This window comes from Gobius niger, assembly GCF_951799975.1.
Source record: "Gobius niger genome assembly, chromosome: 3".
NCBI lineage: Eukaryota > Metazoa > Chordata > Actinopteri > Gobiiformes > Gobiidae > Gobius > Gobius niger.
Window position 1 is genome coordinate 43,136,184 of NC_136854.1, and position 21,759 is coordinate 43,157,942.

General features: G+C 43.4%; 2 protein-coding genes across 2 annotated transcripts in view; one reads left to right on the plus strand and one right to left on the minus strand.

The window, feature by feature from the left end:
* LOC306961110 (voltage-dependent T-type calcium channel subunit alpha-1I-like) overlaps positions 1-21,759 on the plus strand; it is a gene marked incomplete at its 3' end in the record, with an annotated part of 413,594 nt that overhangs the window by 382,488 nt on the left and 9,347 nt on the right. The gene's annotated exons all lie outside the window — the stretch shown is intronic.
* On the minus strand, positions 77-19,767 carry LOC306960517 (NACHT, LRR and PYD domains-containing protein 3-like; the record flags this gene model as incomplete). Its single annotated transcript, XM_079552947.1, has 12 exons — positions 77-669; positions 803-849; positions 984-1,157; positions 3,044-3,211; positions 3,700-3,780; positions 13,191-13,746; positions 13,856-13,902; positions 15,760-15,933; positions 16,054-16,221; positions 16,284-18,328; positions 18,441-18,486; positions 19,703-19,767. 12 exons carry the CDS (start codon positions 19,765-19,767, stop codon positions 77-79), a joined length of 4,164 nt encoding a protein of 1,387 aa, XP_079409073.1.

The window sequence follows — 21,759 nt, forward strand, 5'->3', positions numbered from 1 at the left end:
ACAGCGCAGCCTCAATATGTTAATGAGCTTAAATTATTGTTGTATATCCTGTATTGTTATGAGACCTACACTTAGCTCATACTGAACTGCCAGATGAGCAGTGAGGAGGTTTCTCTCTGTTTCTCCATAAGTCCGACTGAGCACACAGAGTCACCGAGGAGCCTTCAGACCACAACACAAACCCAGGATACAGGGTCTGAGTGAACCTGGAGCTGAAGGTGTGGAGGTGGATCAGTTGATGAGAGGAGACTGTGTAGAAGGACAGAGTTCCAGCAGCACAGTCCACAAACACGGCTACTCTCCCAGAGGAGGAGGAGCATCGATGAGGGAAGCAGATTCGATTTTTATTATGAAAAACAGAGAAACCGTCTTTAGAGCAGGACAGAATCCAGGACTGGTCATTGTGTCCAAACAAACTATAATCAGTGACCCCTTTCCTCCGGATTCCTCTGTAAGACACGGATATATTCACCCATCCGCTCCACTGGACCTCCCAGTAGCAGCGCCCAGTCAGACCAGTGGAACACAGAAGCTGATAGTAGGACTTAAATCTGTCCGGATGATCTGGATACAGCTGATCCACCGACACATGTGTCGCCGTCTTGTTGTTGTCAGACAGTTTGAGGTGTCTGTGAGCTGTGTTTGGATCCAGAGAGAGTTCACAGAAATCTGAAGGAGAGACACAATGAGGAAGTTAATCATTTGTTCACTGAAAAAAGGCTGACATTTTAAACATGTATTTATGTTTAATACTAAATCTCAAAACACTTTAGTCTTTACAAAAATCTTGTAAATGACTTACTCTTCCATGGGCAAACTACCAGCCAGCGGACTCCAGAGGGCTCCAGTCTGAGAGGAAACACAGATGTTACATTTGAGTCTCTGTTACAGCTTCACTCTTCAAACAGGCCTCGCTGCCTGAGGAACAGTCACCGCTGATCTAGTTTTTATCTTCATAATAAAACCAGTGTGAGTGTCCTGACCGGAGAGTGTCCAGTGAGCAGTGGGGGTCCTCCTGTAGAGCAGACAGGAGCTTTACTCCTGTGTCTCCTGGATGGTTGTAGCTGATGTCCAGGTGTCTGAGGTGGGAGGGGTTGGACCTCAGAGCGGAGGTCAGAGCAGCACAGCCTTCCTCTGTGATCAGACACCATGAGAGTCTGAGGGGAACGCAAAGCATTAGAGACATTTTACCCAATACGAAAGCATTAAGTGGAGAGTTGTTCTCTCAAATTATTTTCCTCCGGGACACGTGTCAAGCACAAGGCCCGCGGGCTAGCCCATTCCTGTGTGGGACTATGAATCTTTAGAGGTCCTATATCATGCAAAATCGACTTTTTAGCCATGTTGTTATGCTATTTCCTTATCAAAACCCCCCCAGAGTGGTTTGTGGCTTCATTCACGCAGCTCTCAGTAATCCTCCTGAATCCTGCTCTCTGAGGCTCCGCCCTCCTGCTCTCTGAGGCTCCGCCCTCTCCTGGTGAACGACTGACCTGCTCAGTTGTGTCGTCACAGCGGAGGAAGTGCTCGGCGTCTGTAATGGAATGTCTTAATTCTATGCTTACGGCCTGATTTTAATTTGTAGAACAGCGTTTTGCTCTGCCGCTAGTGCCTCCTCTTGGGTGTTGCACTAGCGGCCCCCAGTCGGCTGTGCATCTCCACCTCAAAGCCTCCAACCACTCCTTTGAGGACGGAGAGGTCAAAATCTTAGCAATAGAAGAACGTTGGTTTGAACGAGGAGTAAAAGAAGCTATTTTGGTCAAGAAAGAAAATCCTTCCATGAACTGGAACGGTGGACTCAGATTTAATCTTTCTCCACTTTACTCCAATGAGACGGCACATCAGCATCAACAGAACAATAGGCAGGTAATTAGCAGTGATCAGCTTTGAAGAGGTCCGGACACATCGAGACTCTGCAGTGAGCAGGTCGTTAGAAACACTCTACTTCAAAGGTGTTTACGCACAGGGAGGGTACCGGTAGTTTCTGGGGAGGGACCGGGCCTACCCCCAACTCCTCCCCTTTTGGTCTTTATCTAGGCTGCGAGCTGAGCAGAACTTTAGTTTTCGCTGACGAAGCCTTTTGGATGAGAGGCGAAACGTTCGAGACTCCAACCACCAGTACAGAAGACGATTTGAACACCTTCATTAAAGATGGACAACTCCTGCACCAGTCCCTCCCACAGCAAACCAACCCCACAGCATGATGCTGCCCCCCTGTATTGCAAAGGTGGGATGATGTTCTCGAGCTCGTAAGATTCCCTCTTTTTGTTCCAAACATGACGACGGTCATTATGGCCAAAAATATCTCTCTACATTTTTTTTTGTCCGACCACAGGGTGTGTCTCCTAAAGTTAAAGTTTTTATCCTTGTGTGCATTTGTAAACTTGTGTGTAACTGTTTGAACTCATGAATGTGGCAGCTTCAATGTCTTGAAATTGCACCCAAGGATGCACCAGACTTGTCCTTCCAAGGACATGACATCTTCTTCCTGGCTTTCCCAAATTCTTTAAAGGTATCGTCAGTGCTCAATTTGTAAATTAGTATTTTCAGGAACACTTTTTGTCTGATGTGATGGATTGGAGGAACAGGCCAAAACATTTGCCAGAACACTCTCACTAAACACAATTATATCAGATACATTTTTTGCCGGATCCTCCTAAATATTTCCCAGATCCTTTACCCTGAAAAACTGAGACTTGGGGGAAAGCGTTGCCCCAAACGGGGGATCAAATGAAGCACTGGATATTGTAATATAGTGTATGTAAACTTCTGACTTTGTAGAATGTAACAACAAAAAACAAATGAATCTCTCATTCATCTGGCATTTGCTAAAGGTCAATTAAATTTTGAACATTTTAATTGACCTAAAACAGGAAATGTTAATTCTGGTTTCATATTAGAAACTGAGAAAAAAAATGCACAAGAGGCTTTTTATATTGTGTATGTAAACATCTGGTTCCCACTGTACTTGATACTTGATGTTTAAAAGCAACAGTGTCCAACATGACATCAGAAAGCATGCAAGGCAGAGAAAACACAGTCAAACCTGAGCTGATCCAGTTTACAGTGAGGACTCTTCAGTCCAACAGACAACTTCTTCAGCCCTGAGTCCTTCAGGTCATTGTTACTGAGGTCCAGGACTGCCAGACTAGAGGAGCTGAGGACTGAGGACAGAGCTTCACAGCTGCTCTCTGACAGGTCACAGCCGCTCAGTCTGGAGAAAGACACAGTGTGAGAACAGCAAACCTTAAAGGCGCCTCAACTGTACAGTGATTTACAGTGTATGCAGTGGATACTGTACAGTATTACTATGAGGCATGTTATGAATGCAGACTTTGAGTTTAACAGGCATCATCTCCAAGTGAGGGACAATGTAAAATGAATCGTCCAAACACAAATGTATTTTTAAACTAAAGAGCACACTTCTGAATTATATTTGTTATAACCTTTATAAGGTGAACATTTTAAAAATATCTGGTAACTCAGATTTTGCTTTCTCAAATGGTTTCAAAGGAGCCAAAAATGAACTGCATTTGAAAATGTCAAAACAACACAGTTTTTTGCTTAGTTATAAAATGTCTGAAATGTTTGCTTAAAAGTATAGCAGCAATGTAAAGTGACAACTTGAAAAGTACAGAGGAAAGCTTATGTTTTTAGAACATAAAATCAAAAGAAGAGATAAAGAGAAAATCACAGTCAAACCTGAGCTGCTCCAGTTTACAGTGAGGACTCTTCAGTCCAACAGACAACATCTTCAGCCCCGAGTCCTTCAGGTCATTGTTACTGAGGTCCAGGACTGTGAGACTAGAGGAGCTGAGGACTGAGGACAGAGCTTCACAGCTGCTCTCTGACAGGTCATAGCCATCCAGACTGGAGAGATGAGACATTTTGTTATGTGTAGAAATATGCGCTTAGATATAACAGTAAATGAAAATGTTGTGAGTAAATATTGACTTCCGCATTGACCATCAAGTCACATTTATCGTACCATCAATATCCCACCACATGTCAATGTTATGTAAATGAATTATGTTAACAATCATTTTTACAGTGGAGAAAAGAAATGTAGTCAAACCTGAGCTGCTCCAGTTTACAGTGAGAACTCTTCAGTCCAACAGACAACTTCTTCAGCCCCGAGTCCTTCAGGTCGTTGTAACTGAGGTCCAGAACTGCCAGACTAGAGGAGCTGAGGACTGAGGACAGAGCTTCACAGCTGCTCTCTGACAGGTCACAGCCGCTCAGTCTGATGAGACAGATGTTTTAATTTACCAAATATATCCATGTTATAAATAAAAAATCACTCACAGAGCTTTGTTGGAGGCTTTGACCACTGGCAGCAGCCTCAGCAGAGCTTCCTCTGAAGCAGAGTATTTCTTCAGCTCAAACTGCTCCAGAGCTTCTTCTGATGACAGTAAGATGAAGGCCAGAGCTGACCACTGAGCAGGAGACAGTCCACCTTCAGACAGACGTCCTGAGCTCAGGAGCTGTTGGACCTGCTCCACCAGAGAACCATCATTCAGTTCATTCAGACAGTGGAGCAGGTTGATGCTTCTCTCTGCAGACACTTCCTCACTCAGCTTCTGCTTGATGTACTCAGCTGTTTTCTGATTGGTCTGGGAGCTACTTCCTCCCTGTGTCAGCAGACTTTGGAGAAGACTCTGATTGGTCGGCAGTGAAAGACCCAGGAGGAAGCGCAGGAACAAGTCCAGGTGTCCGTTTGGACTCTGTAAGGCCTGGTCCACAGCCGTCTGGTGGAGATGGTTCAGTTTTATCCTCAGACTGAACCTTCTGGACTTCTGTCCTAAGAGCAGGTTGACCCCAGTGCTGACGAAGGTCTGATGGACGTGAAGAGCAGCCAGAAACTCGTGCACACTGAGATGGATGAAGCAGTAGACCTTGTCCTGGTACAGGCCGGGCTCCTCTCTAAAGACCTGTGTGAAGACTCCGGAGTAAACTGAGGCGGCTGCAGCGTCCAGCCCACACTCGCTCAGGTCACTCTCGTAGAAGATCAGGTTTCCTTTCTGCAGCTGCTCAAAGGCCAGTCTTCCCAGAGACTGCACCATCTTCCTGGTCTCTGGACTCCAGTGTGGGTCTGTCCCAGATCCTCCTTCATACTTGATGTTCTTGACTTTGGCCTGAACCACCAGGAAGTGGATGTACATCTGCGTCAGGGCCTTGGGCAGCTGGTCTCTTGGTGCAGTTTTCAGCAGATGTTCCTGGACTGTGGAGAGGATCCAGCAGAAGATCGGCAAGTAGCACATGATGTAGAGGCTTCGGGACGTCTTGATGTGGGAGATGATTGTTTGGGCCTCGTCTCTGGACCTCTTCCTGAAGTACTGCTCCTTCTGTGGGTCGGTGAACCCTCGCACCTCTGTCACCATGGAGAAGCACTCAGTAGGGATCTGATTGGCCGCCGCGGGGCGTGTGGTTATCCAGAGGCGAGCGGAGGGAAGCAGGCTCCCCCTGATGAGGTTCACCAGCAGCTCCTCCACTGAGGCGCTCTCTGTGGGCTCCGTCAGGGCCTTGGTTTGGGTGAAGTCCAGAGGAAGTCTGCACTCGTCCAGACCGTCCAAGATGAAGAGCAGCTGCAGATCTTCAAAGTTGCTCACTTCTTCTGTTCCACTAAAGAAGTGATGGAGCAGCTGCACCAGGCTGAAGCTCCTGTCCTTCAGCACATTGAGTGCTCTGAAAGTGAAGGGGAACAGCAGCTGGACGTCCTGGTGGGCTTTGCCTTCAGCCCAGTCCAGACTGAACTTCTGAGTGAGCAGTGTTTTCCCGATGCCGGCCACGCCCTTTGTCAGCACTGTTCTGACGGGCGCCCCTGTGTCCGCGGGGCCTTTAAACATGTCTTCACACGTGATGGCCGTCTCTGCTCCGCCTGGTTTCCTGCTTTCCATGTGTCTGACCTCATGTTCCTGGTTGACCTCTGAGGCCCCTCCCTCTGTGATGTAGAGCTCTGTGTAGATCTGCTGCAGGAGGGCGGGGCTTCCTGCTTTAGCCACGCCCTCAAACACACACCGATACTTCTGCTGCAGGTCACCCTTCAGTTTACGCTGAAGAACTCCAGAACATCTCCCTGAATGAAGACACAGACAGAACCTGAGTCTCAGAGACGATAAAGTGACTGTGAGTGAAATGGACCTACTGCTCCACAGACGCTCAGCCAGCTCCTCCTGCTGCCTCCTCCTCAGGAAGTCCAGAGTGATCTTCAGAAAAGCCTCACTGCTGCTCCTCTGCTCTTCATCCTCATCCTCCACAGGCTCTAAGCATTCTGGGTAATCTGTGCTCAGAACCTTGTGAAGCTTCTCCAGCTCCTTATGGACAAAAGTGAAGATGTCCTCCTCCAGAAGCTGAACAGATAGTTAAAAAATAAGCCTAAACCGGATGTGAACAAAGCGACTTCGAAGGGTCACCAACGAGATCAGAAATTCAGTTTGAACAGACCTTAAATGTAGAGTCCAAATGATGCTCGGGCGTTTCCTGCTTCACACTGATGGAAGAGTTAACATTACAATAGCTGCGTATTTCACTGAGTAAATAATGTAATCTTTACCTTGTCTTGTGTTTTACTGATGTTTGTATCGCTGTCTCTTTTCCAAAATATAAGGAAGAGTCCTTAGACCGGTCACTGCTGATGGATTCACAGCTTCGTTCAGAACTCTCTGGTCTTTGCTGGGTTCTGTTTGCATAAATAATTCAGTTAGAAAAACAAAAAGTGTGTGTTTGGGTTATCCTGCTAATTTTACTAAAGTGGATCTATTTCCAGGATGTGTATTAACATTTGCTGTGCATAGTCTTTATTATCCAGAAGAGTGCAGTGTAATGGTTGAAGATGGGCAGCTGTTCCGCAAACTGAAGCAGCAGCATTCATAATATTATTAAAATTACCTCCAGGCTGCACCGCTAATGACAAACTACTTACTGTGGACCTTGATCTGTTTTGAAATGCACAAATCGTCCCATAGAGATCTCACTTCTCAAAGACAATGGTCTGATCCCGGGAGCAGGTCTGTGGACACAGAGGCAGCAGTGGCTTTAGTGCTGACTCTGATATGGAGAACCGTGGTGGACCTCACCTCCGAGCTGTGGAGCTGTCAAAGGATTTCGATCGAGGGGCTCCGTCCTCTTTGTGCTCCGTCTGATCCATCATCTGTTCAGAGACAGATGTAAACTCTCATAGGAGTGATCCTTTTATTGAAGACATTTTGACTATCCGCTGACGGACTTTTTCAGCTCACATGTTCCCACTTCACTCATATTTAGGGCTGGGTACTGTAAAAAGAAACAAAATATATATATATACTGGTACTTTAATGACACCTTTATTTAAAGAGGGGGTTTTCTGCTTTTTTCAGTCACATAGCACCCGTCTATATCACACTACAATGATGACAAACCTTTTGTTGGTCTGTAAATGCAGTAAATTAGAATAACTGCCTTGTATAAAATGTCTCTCTCAAAATGGCTGTATTGAATGTCTTGAAATCGGCCTCTGTCTCTTTAAGAACCTCTGAGCCTTTAGACACGCCCCCTCCACACGCTGTCTGTGGCATCAGTGGGGAGGGGGTTCTGCTGAGGAGCAGTGGTTGGTCACTCGGCTGGTGACGAAAGCTCGGAGGCGTCTCCAGGAGGTGGGGGCGTTCCTAGGAGGACTCGGGCAAACCTATCCCTAAAATGGCCGCCATCAGAGTTTTGACAGATTACTCAGAAATACGTGAATGTGCCAAGGCAACACTTCAGCCATGTTTTTAATGAGGGAATGACAGAATAACATGATGGAAAGCTTTCGATTTTACATAATACCCCCCCTTTAAATGTTAAACAATAGTGTTTGGAAGATCTTCACATTTACAATATCAGGTTCATCCCCACTGTCAAAACATTTGTGAAAAATGGGGAATAATTTAGGAACAAATGGTTGAAAATTGGGAAAAAGTTGTGGCAACAAATGAGAAAAATTGTGGAAAAAAAATGTAAATGGGTTAAAAAATCAGAAAAAAGAGGGAGAAATACAGAAAATGAATTGTGACTCACTGTGTTTAGTCCTGACTGTGGGACCAGAAGGACTAACTGGATGAACAATATCCTTCTGTCCCTTTGTCTTTTCTGTCAGCGTTGTATTTACTCTCACGGATAATTAATGAGTAAAAAACACAACATGCTAGGACACCTGCAGTGCCGCTTATGGCCTCTAGGGGAAAGAGTTACTTAGGTCTGCTTTAAACGAAATGATAAAAAGATGCAATGAATTTAACCCCTTACCTCCCACCTGAACCGAGCACATTTTCTCCAGTTTGGCTTTACCCCAATCCAAAAGCTTCTGGAAAAAAAGGTGTGAAAATAGCAACAAAACTGAGACGAAAACAGTGATGGAAATGTGACAAAAAAGTGAGAAAAGTTTGACAAAAAGTGACAAAAAATTGATGAAAAAATACCAAAATTTGACATAAAATTAATGAAAAAATGACCAAAATGTGACAAAATGTGACAAAAAACGACAAAAAAAAGAGAAAAATATGGGGGGAAAAAGACAAAAAATGACAAAAATGTGACAAAAAATAACAAAAATGTGACAAATAAAATGTGATAAAAGAATTGACGAAAAAATGACAAAAATGTGACAAAATGTGACAAAAAATGACAAAAAAGTTACAAAATTGAGTTGAATACCCAACTAAAAACTGATGGGAAAAAATCTGACAACGTGAGGAAAAAGATCCTCTCGGTTCAGGCGGGAGTTGAGAGGTTAAAGGTATTTTGAATTCTATGTTTTTTTTAACACTTTCATGCTTTATACCTTAAAATACAATAATGTGCGTTTCAGAAACCGATGAAAATAAACCTCTGAACGCATAAAACTAGGGATGGGCCGAGATCCCGTGTCACAAGATCTCGTGAGTTTAAAAAGCCACAAAATCTCACATGGTCAAAGTGAGTCAAACAATCACTGTAGACGGCTTAAAGGTGCTTAAAGGAATCTTTGGTTAACCTCTTAACTCCCGCCTGAACCGAGAGCATTTTCTCCAGTTCAGCTTTACCCAAATCCTGTAGGCCAGTGTAGCATTTGAAAGCTAAGACCTACAAAACTAAATTGATCTTTTTCCTCACATCATCAGATTTTTTTTGTTGGGCAGTCATCTCATTTTTGTCAAATTTTCGTGACTTTTTTTGTCACTTTTTTGTCAAATTATTTGCATTTTTTTTGTCAAATTCGTATCACTTTTTTGTCCAATTTTTGTCACTTTTTCGTCCATTTTTTTCTCAATTTTTCATCAAATTTTCTAACTTTTTTGTCAATTTTTTGTCACTTTCGTCAAATTTTTCTCCATTTTTCGTCAATTTTTTCTCACTTTTTTGTCATTTTTTTGTACATTTTTTGTACATTTTTTCTCACTTTTTCGTCCATTTTTTCTCACTTTTTTCACATTTTCATCCTTGTTTTCGTCTCAGTTTTGTTGCTATTTTCACACCCTTTTTTCCAGAAGCTTTTTGGTTTGGGGTAAAGCTGGAGAAAAGTACATTTTTATCATTTATTATTACAAATTATGCCAATCACTCAAAACATGTATGAAAACCAACTTTAGGTCGGTTTATCAGGAAGAATGATTGTCATATGATCATATAAAAGTCAGTTCAGCAAAATGTTTCCAAAATAAAGGAAATGAAAGTGTAGAATAGGCAGTAAAGCGACTTCAAGCATATCACAAGCAATGGACTAGTTAAGTTAAAAACTATCAGATATTGTTATTGTCACATTGTTAAATCTCCAGAATAAGACTAAATCTATACAATTATTTGGCCCATGTAACCATTAACTGCATCAGAATTTATTCTAAGCTAAATATGAACCAAACCAGGATATAAACGGGTCGCAATTCAGGAGTAAACAGAAGAGAACGGAGCTGATGTTAAAGAAAGTACAGTCAAACCTGAGAGGGTCCAAAGAGCTCAAACGGTCCCAGAGAGAAGGAGGTTTTGAGTTTGTGGTTCTTCCTTTGAGCCGCGGTGGTGGGAGGAGCTTCGAACCGGCTCCACGAGTGACAGGAAGCGAATGCCCAAAAGTGGAAGGTTAGCGCTAGATCGTCTGCTCCGGAGGGACGGTCTCTTTGTATAGAACTATGGTTGGTTTGTCTAAAAATACAAATAATCCTAATCCTTAAAGTTGACCCCTTAACTCCCACCTGAACCGAACACATTTTCTCCAGTTTGGCTTTACCCCAGTCCAAAAGCTTCTGGAAAAAAGCTGTGAAAATAGCAACAAAACAATGATGGAAATGTGACAAAAAAGTGAGAAAACATTGACAAAAAAGTGACGAAAAATGTATGAAAAAGTGGCAAAAATGTCACAAAAAATGGACCAGAAAATGTAAAAAATGTGACAAAAAATGATTAAAAATTGACGAAAAATTGACGAAAAATGTCAAAAATGTGACAATTTGTGACAAAAAAATGACAAAAATGTGACAAAAAAGTGACAAAAAATGGATTAAAAATGGACGAAAAAATGACAAAAATGTGACAAAAAATTCCAAAAACACGATAAAAAAAATGTCAAAAATGTGACAAAAAAATGATTAAAAATTGACGAAAAATTGACAAAAATGTGACAAAAAATTACAAAAAATCGATAAAAAAAAAAAAAAGGCAAAAATGTGACAAAAAATGGATTAAAAATGGACGAAAAAATGACAAAAATGTGATAAAAAATTACAAAAAAAATTACTAAAATGAGTTGAACACCCAACAAAAAAATGTTGGGAAAAAAATGTGATGACGTGAGGAAAAACATCCTCTCGGTTCAGGCGGGAGTTAAGAGGTGAACCATTTCCCAGGCCCTTACCTTAATTTGTGTCATGATATCTCACGTTTTCACAGCAGACTGTCCCTCCGGAGCAGACGATCTAGCACTAAACCAAAGTGGAAGCACAGTGTGAGCGTGAGGGAGAATGGTTCAATCACTTTTTTATTTTATTAACCCATTGGCCACCTGTTTTTTTTGCAGACAAACATGCCATGAAGACAGAAATCAAAGTGGAATAATTAGTGGTGAAATTAAAATGGGGCTGGACAAGTTTTGCCTTTTGTAAATATTGTAATCCATCTTGTTTCAGACATATTAAAGCAATACTAAGTAACGTGTTTACCTTAATAAATCCTCTCCGTAGTCCCTGTGGGGGTGATACAAGTGTTAATGGGATGATCGGGGGGTCGTTCATTTCCCCCTGGTGTCTCTGGAACTTCGTTGCCACCGGGCTGGAACAGCAATACACAATAATGGAATCATGAAGAAGAAGCTAACAGGCTAACGGGCAAAGCTAACTGTGGGCTAGCGCCACTTAAACAGTATTTACAGCCGTGTCTGAGTGAAAAAAATGATCTCCATTGTGTAATTGGATGCACAATATCCCTCTGTCCCTTTGTCGTTTCTGTCAGCGTAGGATTTACTCTCACGGACAATTAATGAGTAAAAAAACATAACTTGCTACAACACCTGCAGTTGCGCTTATGGCCTCTAGGGGCATGAGTTACTTAGTAGCTAGCTGAAGTGCCGTCATGCACGAGCTTAATATAGAAGCTGTAGTTACACGTATGACCTGAGGTGGCAGTAGTGAGTATAAAATGGCTAACTTGCATCTAGACCAGGGGTCACCAACCTTATTTCAGCTGAGGGCTACTTTAAGAGCATTAAGTTGTTCGAGGGCTACCAGTTAAAAACAAATCCTTAAGACTTAAACGTACACTGTTCACTTATAGGATATTGACCCCATATTATATTAAAATAGCTTTATTTTAAACTCATGCCGAGTCAAAAGAACCAAAATAACTGTAATTTTAAGAATTATATTCAAGAAAATGAAATGTTTTACACTTTATAAAAAGTCCCAAGGGCTACTGGACATGCCCCAAAGGGCCCCTGGGTGCCCGTGGGCACCACGTTGGTGACCCCTGATCTAGACCCTTTAAAGCAATTTTTATTATGTTTTTTTTTCTGGGGACATTATTGTTATAATAAATATTGTTATTATTAGTTCTTTGCGATTTGCGACCATTTCAATGTAATACTGACTGAGTGCCGAAAGTGCCATAATACTTCATGCATGAATGGCGGGCGTAACTGAAAAGAAGATGCTCATAAAGTTAAACATGTTTCGATAAAAGCCGAATATAATGGCATTCTAGTTTTGTTAAAGGGGGGTATTCTGCAAAATGGACTTTTTCAAGCTTTCCATCATGTTATTCTGTCACTCCCTCATTAAAAACATGCCTGAAGTGTTGCCTTGGCACATTCACGTATTTCTGAGTAATCTGTAAAAACTCTGATGGCGGCCATTTTAGGGATAGGTTTGCCTGAGTCCTCCTAGGAACGCCCCCACCTCCTGAAGACGCCTCCGAGCTTTCGTCACCAGCCGAGTAACCAACCACTGCTCCTCAGCAGAACCCCCTCCCCACTGATGCCACAGACAGCGTGTGGAGGGGGCGTGTCTAAAGGCTCAGAGGTTCTTAAAGAGACAGAGGCCGATTTCAAGACATTCACTACAGCCATTTTGAGAGAGACATTTTATACAAGGCAGTTATTCTAATTTACTGCATTTACAGACCAGCAGAAGGTTTGTCATCATTGTAGTGTGATATAGACTGGTGCTGTGTGACTGAAAAAAACAGAATACCCACTCTTTAATATGAAAGAAAAGCTACATTCTCAGACAGTAAAGATGTAGATGGCGATAGAATTTCAATCTATTCCATATTTGCTCCAAGTTATTTTTTGGACTCCACACACTCCACTCCTATTACATTGCAAAAAAAAATCATGAACAGAAGTCAAACTTTATTTACAATGTATTTTGTCATTGTTTACAGGAATTTAACACAATCTTCAGCTCAAATCACATCTCAATCATAAAAGTCAGATTTACAGAAAGGTTTTTAATCGAACCTTCAGAGCCTGGTGTCTCCAGTTGGTTTGCATCAGTTCTGTCTGTGGCCCGAGAAGCTGAGTGGTCCGTTGTTTTGAATGAGATGCAGAAAGCTTATAATACGATATATATTTGATCCATCAATAGTATTATGAATTAAAGTGGGAGTGCACCTCCTAAGTGAAAATAAAGCTGGAACCTACACCTCACTTGTCCAAAACCCTGTGAGTGAGATCATCCTGAACTGCCAGACCATCAGTGAGGATGTTTCTCTACATTTGTGGAGACCAGAAGTCCGAGCGAGCACACAGGGTCACAGAGGAGCCCAAAGTCTCGAACATAAACCCAGGATACAGGGTCTGAGTGAACCTGGAGCTGAAGGTGTGGAGGTGGATCAGTTGATCAGAGGAGACTGTGTAGAAGGACAGAGATCCAGCAGCACAGTCCACAAACACTGCTACTCTCCCAGAGGAGGAGGAGACCGGCTGAGGGAGGAGGATTCGATTTTTATCATGAAAAACAGAGAACCCGTCTTTAGAGCAGGACAGACTCCAAGACTGATCGTTCCATCCAAACACGATCTTAGCTTTGTGTCCTTTCCTCCGGATTCCTCTGTAAGACACGGATATGTCCACGCTTCCGCTCCACTGGACCTCCCAGTAACAGCGCCCAGTCAGACCAGTGCTACACAGAAGCTGAGGATGGAGGTCAAATGTGTCCTTATGATCCGGACACAGCTGCTTCTCTCTCACACGCGTCGCCTTCTTGTTGTTGTCAGACAGTTTGAGGTGTCTGTAAGCTGTGTTCGGATCCAGAGAGAGTTCACAGAAATCTGAAGGAGAGACACAATGAGGAACGAACAGAATTCAATTGCTTATGACTACTGTATAAAACTTAGAAATATAGAGTATTGATGAGAGTCCCTGGTGGAAAAGACTTACTCTTCCATGGACAAACTGTCAGCCAGTGGACTCCAGCAGGATCCAGTCTGAGAGGAAACACAGATACTTTACTTTAACCTTTACAAACATGCTTGTTCTGAGGGCTCTACCTGGCAGCACAACCAGTTTATTATAACAAATGTCTTGATCAAAATCATTTAAGTGCAATGCATGAACACATGTGTGAAATCTGGAAGGGAGCACACCGTAAATTCTGTTCACGTGTTTAGTGAACTTTAGAAATGTCTTAGCTGAGAGTACTGTGCTAACATCTAATTAGCATATAAAAAGATCGCAAAAAAGCTATGCTAACTTTCTAGTTTCTGGCATTAGCCATTTTGTGGTGTATTTATTTTCTTATGGTTTTGCATTGAAGTTAATGCTTATTTTATTTCTGTTTATTTCAGTTTCACTCGAGTTTTCAACGAGTTAAACGCACTTGTAAAGCTGTGTTAAGGCGAGACACTGCAGGCGAATAGGGTAAAAAAAAAAAATGTAGAGATGTCAATTTGAAACTTTTGCTGAACATCACGGATATAAATATGAGAAAAAAATGTATTGCACTTTTTCTGTCATTTTATGATTTCATATAAAAATAAGGCATTTTGAGGATTAAAATGCCTTTATTTTGGGCAACAAAATCAAAATAATGAATTGAGCCAGATTAAATGTTATGGTTCTATTTTATTGACATATTAGTAACTAAGGTTTGTTCAGAGGGGATTTTGGATATTTTGTTTAGTTTTTCAATAAACTAATCATCAGTGAAAAAATCTGTAAAAACTCAAATTCCGCCTGTTTTTTGGGTTCAAAGCTGAATAAATCAGGCTAGGAATTAGATATTAAAAAATCCCTCTGAAAAAACCTTCAAAATGTTGTTGTGTCTCAGCCTGTAAAGTTTGGAGTCTGTGGGAGCTTCTATAAGGGCTCAGGCTCTGCCCGAGTGCGGCTTCTCTCATTCAGAGAAAACCAGCCCTGAAGTTTTGTAGCGAGTGCGCATGCTCGGCCCGTTCTTCCACTTTTCCGCTCCAGCGTCTCGTAGGAGGAAAAACACCATATTTGGGTGAAAGCGTCATCACGGGGCCCCTTAGCAGGACACGTGGATGTCAAATCTGTCAATATTTATGAATGAAAACCCGCGGGAAAGACGGCCTTTCTACTTCCGGGTCGCCCCCACCTCGCAGACAAAACATCATAAAATAAACATCATCATTTTTATATCTGACATGAAAACTAAGATGTAAAGGGAGGAAAACTGATACAAATCTCCACTTCGACCACTGCGTGAAACATCAATACTTTCACCGCCGTGTCTCGCCTTAAAGGAGCAAGACGCTCAGTTCCTGCTCATGGAAAAACTAGTCTGTAATAAACTGTAAAGGAAAACAATTCAACAAGAATAACAGGACTTTTCTACACTAAATATCTGACCGGCTATAGGTTACATTAATATGAACAACTCACATAAATGTATCTGATCATTACAAGTTGTGCAGATCAGTTATTCCTTCATATACTGCAGTACAAACACTTGGCCACTGACTGCAGGGATCCAATCAATCTTAGCTTCTGTCCCAGCCTTGATTAGTTGCCGTTAGCATTAGCATACTGCTGCTGCTCGGCTAGCATCCTCTGCGTTGGCTAGTGGCTAGCATGCTACGATCAGCTACAGCTCATTGCGGATGAGAAGTGTGCAATAAAACTACAAATTCAACCAGCTCAGCATGATCAGTGTGTGATCATTTCAAAGGTTGCTTCTATGGAGATGTTTTTTTTACTTCATTAGTGTGTATTTCTTGTACTCTCGTCGCTCTTATCGATGCATCCACCATAGACTTTGAACCAGATGTCCATAATGCTTTTGATGAGTCTGAAGTACCATAAGACCAGCAGTGTGTCCTGACCTGAGAGTGTCCAGTGAGCAGCTGGGGTCGTCTCTTAGAGCAGACAGCACTTTTACTCCTGTGTCTCCTGGATGGTTGTAGCTGAGGTCGAGGAGTCTCAGATGGGAAGGGTTGGACGTCAGAGCTGAGGCCAGAGCAGCACAGCCCTCCTCTGAGATCAGACATCCAGACAGTCTGGGGGAAATATAAAAGAGAGAGTTCAGTCAAATTACTCACTGTACAAATGATTAGTTCAACAATTCATGTGATTTTAAGACAGAGAGTCAGAGCAGGCAGAGAAAATCACAGTCAAACCTGAGCTGTTCCACTTTACAGTGAGGACTCTTCAGTCCAACAGACAACTTCTTCATCCCTGAGTCCTTCAGGTCATTGTAACTGAGGTCCAGGACTGCCAGACTAGAGGAGCTGAGGACTGAGGACAGAGCTTCACAGCTGCTCTCTGACAGGTCACAGCCGCTCAGTCTGATGAGACAGATGTTTTAATTTACCAAATACATCCATGTTATAAATAAAAATTCACTCACAGAGCTTTGTTGGAGGCTTTGACCACTGGCAGCAGCCTCAGCAGAGCTTCCTCTGAAGCAGAGTATTTCTTCAGTTCAAACTGCTCCAGATCTTCTTCTGATGTCAGTAAGATGAAGGCCAGAGCTGACCACTGAGCAGGAGACAGTCCACCTTCAGACAGACGTCCTGAGCTCAGGAGCTGTTGGACCTGCTCCACCAGAGAACCATCATTCAGTTCATTCAGACAGTGGAGCAGGTTGATGCTTCTCTCTGCAGACATTTCCTTACTTAGCTTCTTCTTGATGTACTCAGCTGTTTTCTGATTGGTCTTTAAGCTACTTCCTCCCTGTGTCAGCAGACTTTGGAGAAGGCTCTGATTGGTCGGCAGTGAAAGACCCAGGAGGAAGCGCAGGAACAAGTCCAGGTGTCCGTTTGGACTCTGTAAGGCCTGGTCCACAGCCGTCTGGTGGAGATGGTTCAGTTTTATCTTCAGACTGGACGTTCTGGACTTCTGTCCTAAGAGCAGGTTGACCCCAGTGCTGACGAAGGTCTGATGGACGTGAAGAGCAGCCAGAAACTCGTGCACACTCAGATGGATGAAGCAGTAGACCTTGTCCTGGTACAGGCCTGGCTCCTCTCTAAAGACCTGTGTGAAGACTCCGGAGTACACTGAGGCGGCTGCAGCGTCCAGCCCACACTCGCTCAGGTCACTCTGGTAGAAGATCAGGTTTCCTTTCTGCAGCTGCTCAAAGGCCAGTCTTCCCAGAGACTTCACCATCTTCCTGGTCTCTGGACTCCAGTGTGGGTCTGTCTCAGATCCTCCTTCATACTTGATGTTCTTGACTTTGGCCTGAACCACCAGGAAGTGGATGTACATCTGCGTCAGGGTCTTGGGCAGCTGGTCTCTTGGTGCAGTTTTCAGCAGATGTTCCTGGACTGTGGAGAGGATCCAGCAGAAGATCGGCAAGTAGCACATGATGTAGAGGCTTCGGGACGTCTTGATGTGGGAGATGATTGTTTGGGCCTCGTCTCTGAACCTGTTCCTGAAGTACAGCTCCTTCTGTGGGTCGCTGAACCCTCGCACCTCTGTCACCACCATGGAGACGCACTCAGCAGGGATCTGATTGGCCGCCGCGGGGCGTGTGGTTATCCAGAGGCGAGCGGAGGGAAGCAGGCTCCCCCTGAGGAGGTTCACCAGCAGCTCCTCCACTGAGGCGCTCTCTGTGGGCTCCGTCAGGGCCTTGGTTTGGGTGAAGTCCAGACGAAGTCTGCACTCGTCCAGACCGTCCAAGATGAAGAGCAGCTGCAGATCTTCAAAGCTGCTCACTTCTTCTGTTCCTCTAAAGAAGTGATGGAGCAGCTGCACCAGGCTGAAGCTCCTGTCCTTCAGCACATTGAGGGCTCTGAAAGTGAAGGGCAACAGCAGCTGGATGTCCTGGTGGGCTTTGCCTTCAGCCCAGTCCAGACTGAACTTCTGAGTGAGCAGTGTTTTCCCGATGCCGGCCACGCCCTTTGTCAGCACTGTTCTGACGGGCGCCCCTGTGTCCGCGGGGCCTTTAAACATGTCTTCACATGTGATGGCCGTCTCTCGGCCTGGTTTCCTGCTTTCCATGTGTCTGACCTCATGTTCCTGGTTGACCTCTGAGGCCCCTCCCTCTGTGATGTAGAGCTCTGTGTAGATCTGCTGCAGGAGGGCGGGGCTTCCTGCTTTAGCCACGCCCTCAAACACACACCGACACTTCTGCTGCAGGTCACGCTTCAGTTTACGCTGAAGAACTCCAGAACATCTCCCTGAATGAAGACACAGACAGAACCTGAGTCTCAGAGACGATAAAGTGACTGTGAGTGAAATGGACCTACTGCTCCACAGACGCTCAGCCAGCTCCTCCTGCTGCCTCCTCCTCAGGAAGTCCAGAGTGATCTTCAGAAAAGCCTCACTGCTGCTCCTCTGCTCGTCATCCTCATCCTCCTCAGGCTCTAAGCTTTCTGGGTAATCTGTGCTCAGAACCTTGTGAAGCTTCTTCAGCTCCTTATGGACAAAAGTGAAGACGTCCTCCTCCAGAATCTGAACAGATAAAAACCAATACAAATGCAGGAGATCTGAGCAAAACATGTCCAATGCAACACAACTTTGAAGGTTACGACACACAACAGAAGCAGAATCAGTCATAACAGACCTTCAATATGGAGTCCAGATGCTGCACTGGTGTTTCCTGCTTCACTCTGAAGGTGGAGGTGACAAAGTTTATAACAAACACATTTTAGACCTGACCAAAAACCAAGTCAACACCTGGATGTAACTGTTCTGATCTGTGTTTGCAGCTGGTCAGGTCTAGGTTCAGCAACACTAAAGAATGAGACCAGCCGACGACCTGAACAGAGGAACTCACAAAGAGCTAAAAGCTAAACGCCATAGAATAAAAGTGAGTTTTAAGAGATTGATCACACTCCACAGTGGGGGCTGTATGGACGTGAAGGGGCAGAGCGTTCTCTGTTGTCGGCCCTTCGCTGGTTCGTTTACTGTACTGACTTTTTTTTTGGTCAGGCAGAGCATTACTTTTAGATAATAATATTTTAATATTTACCTTATCTTGTGTTTCGTTGATGTTTGTTGCTCTGTCTCTTTGTCAAATACACAAGGATTTTCCATAGACTTTCTACTGATAGTCTCAGGCCTGGGGCCTGGTTCAGAATTCTTGGGTCTGCGCTGGGTCCTGTTTCAATCAATAACAGCACGTCAAATAGGGCTGAAACAACCAATCGATAAATCGACAACTAATCGATTACTAAAACAGTTGTCAACTATTCCAGTAATCGATTAATCGTTTTCTAGTAAACACAGACTAAAGTAGAGCAAAAAAGACATGACAATTTTGTATTTTGGATGAAAACCTACTTTGTTTTTTAAAGTGAGGCTCTGCAGTGTTTTGTACATTGTAAATTTCATAAATGTCTGTTTTTGTCTCGTCCAATCAGAAAGCAGAATTAGCACAAAGAGCCTCCTACAAACGTTTACTTTAAGTTTACTCCATCAACATGTCCTCAAGCGGCGCCACTTTAGCTTTATGTGGTCAAAAAATGGAAAAAATACAATTGCCATGCACCTTTCACAGCCAAGCGATTAATCGATTAATCGTGAAAATAATCAGTAGATAAATCAATTATCAAAATAATCGTTGGCTGCAGCCCTAATGTAAAACTCAAAGCCAGATGATTTTTATTTATTCTACTATTATAACCTGCCAATAAATGCTATTAAACATGTTAGTACTACATTCTTACACTACTACAGTACTACAGGGTCGGGGTTGTGTCGATGACGTGCCCTCCCTCCTCCCCAAATAAAATGCCTTCAGAGTGAAGAGAAGACACAGCTCTTTTGCTTGGGCTTATGGCTCATCAAACTTTAAACTCCTAAACATTATTTCTTTCGTTTTACTCAGTGATATAAGTGTGTTTTGGAGCGTCCAGTCCTTTCCTTTTCCTCTTCTCTTCAGACGACATTTCCATTTGACTCTATATGATGTAGGACGTGAGGTTGTGTAGCTCCAGGTTCACATACACCAAGGTTGGGCAAACTAAGACCCAGAGGCTCATCTGTCTATGTCATAGGGAGTCAAGAGTTATCTTCAAATTGCCAGAGCTAAGACTCAAACTCATGATGCTAATGCAGGTGAATTACCTTGAACGTTTACTGTGACTATGATGTGAATATAGTTTAAACTGACTTTGAAGCACGTGTTGTTAAAACAAACTACCGACTTACTGCAGATCTTGGTGTTTTTTTAAATCGTCGTATCGTCCCATAGAGTTCTCATTTTTCAAAGTCACTGGTCCCGTCCCAGCTGCAGGTCTGAGGACACAGAGGCAGCAGTGGCTTTAGTGCCGACTCTGACATAGAGAGCCGTGGTGGACCTCACCTCTGAGCTTTGGGGCTGTCTGTGGTGTTAGATCTCAGGGCTTCGTCCTCTCTGAGCTCCGTCTGATCCATCCTCTGTCCAGAAACCTGCACAATCACCGTCAACATTCACAATGCAATTTCAACTGGATATCTATCTTTTATCATCTATCTCCAATGTTTCAACTCGGAGAAAACGCCTGATCCTGGATAAGAACCCAGAGGTCTAGGGTTCAATCCCGAGCTTGTACCTTTATAAAATAAAAAGACATTGAAGCTTTTAACACTGTCTAGCACATACCTGGCCAAAATCTGAGCTGTTAGTGCTTTGCTGTTTTGTATATTGTGTTTTGTTTATTATTATTATCACCATAAATGCTCTAATACAGGCCGGGGCCTTTATTTACTCGAGGGCATCTGGGACCAGGCCTTTATTGGAACCAGGCCACAATTAGAGACAGGCCTTTATTTCTATTTGAGCAAAACGGACGACCAGGAAAACGAAGAAAAACATTTATTAATTAACATTTCAAACCCTCTCCCAGCGGCTGGAACATTGACGCCTTTTATTTTGTCGGGACAACAGGAAGTGTTTCGTTGCTGTTAGCGGAGCTTTGACATCAGTGTCACTGCAGGTTTCTGTTTGGACCGGATTATTTGTTGTTATCTTGTGTAAAAGGCGAGTTTAGACGGAGCGTTTGTGTTTGTGATCGATCATGAGACTGACCCGAGAGAAGACGAGACGCTCGCGCTGATGGGAGGAGTTATTTTGAGGCGTGGGACTGACCTGCACACGGAGCAGCTGGACGTGCTTTGAAGACGCGATGGAGACTTTATTAAAACCCTGGAGGGTCACACAACATTTGCCCTGTTTCCAAATATCGTCACAGGAGGTTTGAAAAGTGGCTAAATCTGTGTCAAAGTTACGCTGGGATCAGCTCCTCCGCAGCGTCCCCCTCGGCCCGGGTTCAGTTTGTTACTTCCTGCACCTGAGTTTTCATTTACACCAGTATGAGACAAACTCCTAACATGGGGAATATTTCTACTGCTATAGTTTCTAATAAAAGCCCCGGCCTGTTTTAGAGACCGGCTTTAATTTGCCTCCGCCAGCCGCGAACCCGGCCTCTGTCGGAGACCCGGCCTCTAAAGGAATACAGGCCAGAGAATTCACAGTATATATTTTTTCTGTACTGTAGACGTTTTGTGAAGCACTTTGGTCGACAACAGTTGTTTTAAATGTGCTATATAAATAAATTTGATTTGATTTGATTGAGGCTGATCTTGACCACTAAAGGTCAGGATTGTGCTCTGATTATTCTTCTCAATAGACTGTAACTTCTACTGTGTCCAAGCGGCGTAGTGAGAGAACAAAATCTGGACCCTGATACAGACGGTTCCAAACAGCAGTTGGTCAAACTGCTGTTGCTAAAGTCAGTCAAATACAATGGCTCTTTCTGGTTCAGTGATTATTAGTCTAAAGAAATGAAAAGGTCTGACATGTTGCATTTAATTGTCTTTTTGTTTTGTTTTTACTCTGGTTTCTACACACCGCGTTGTATTCTTGAATACCCGATCCCTCCTGATCTCAGAAACCAAGG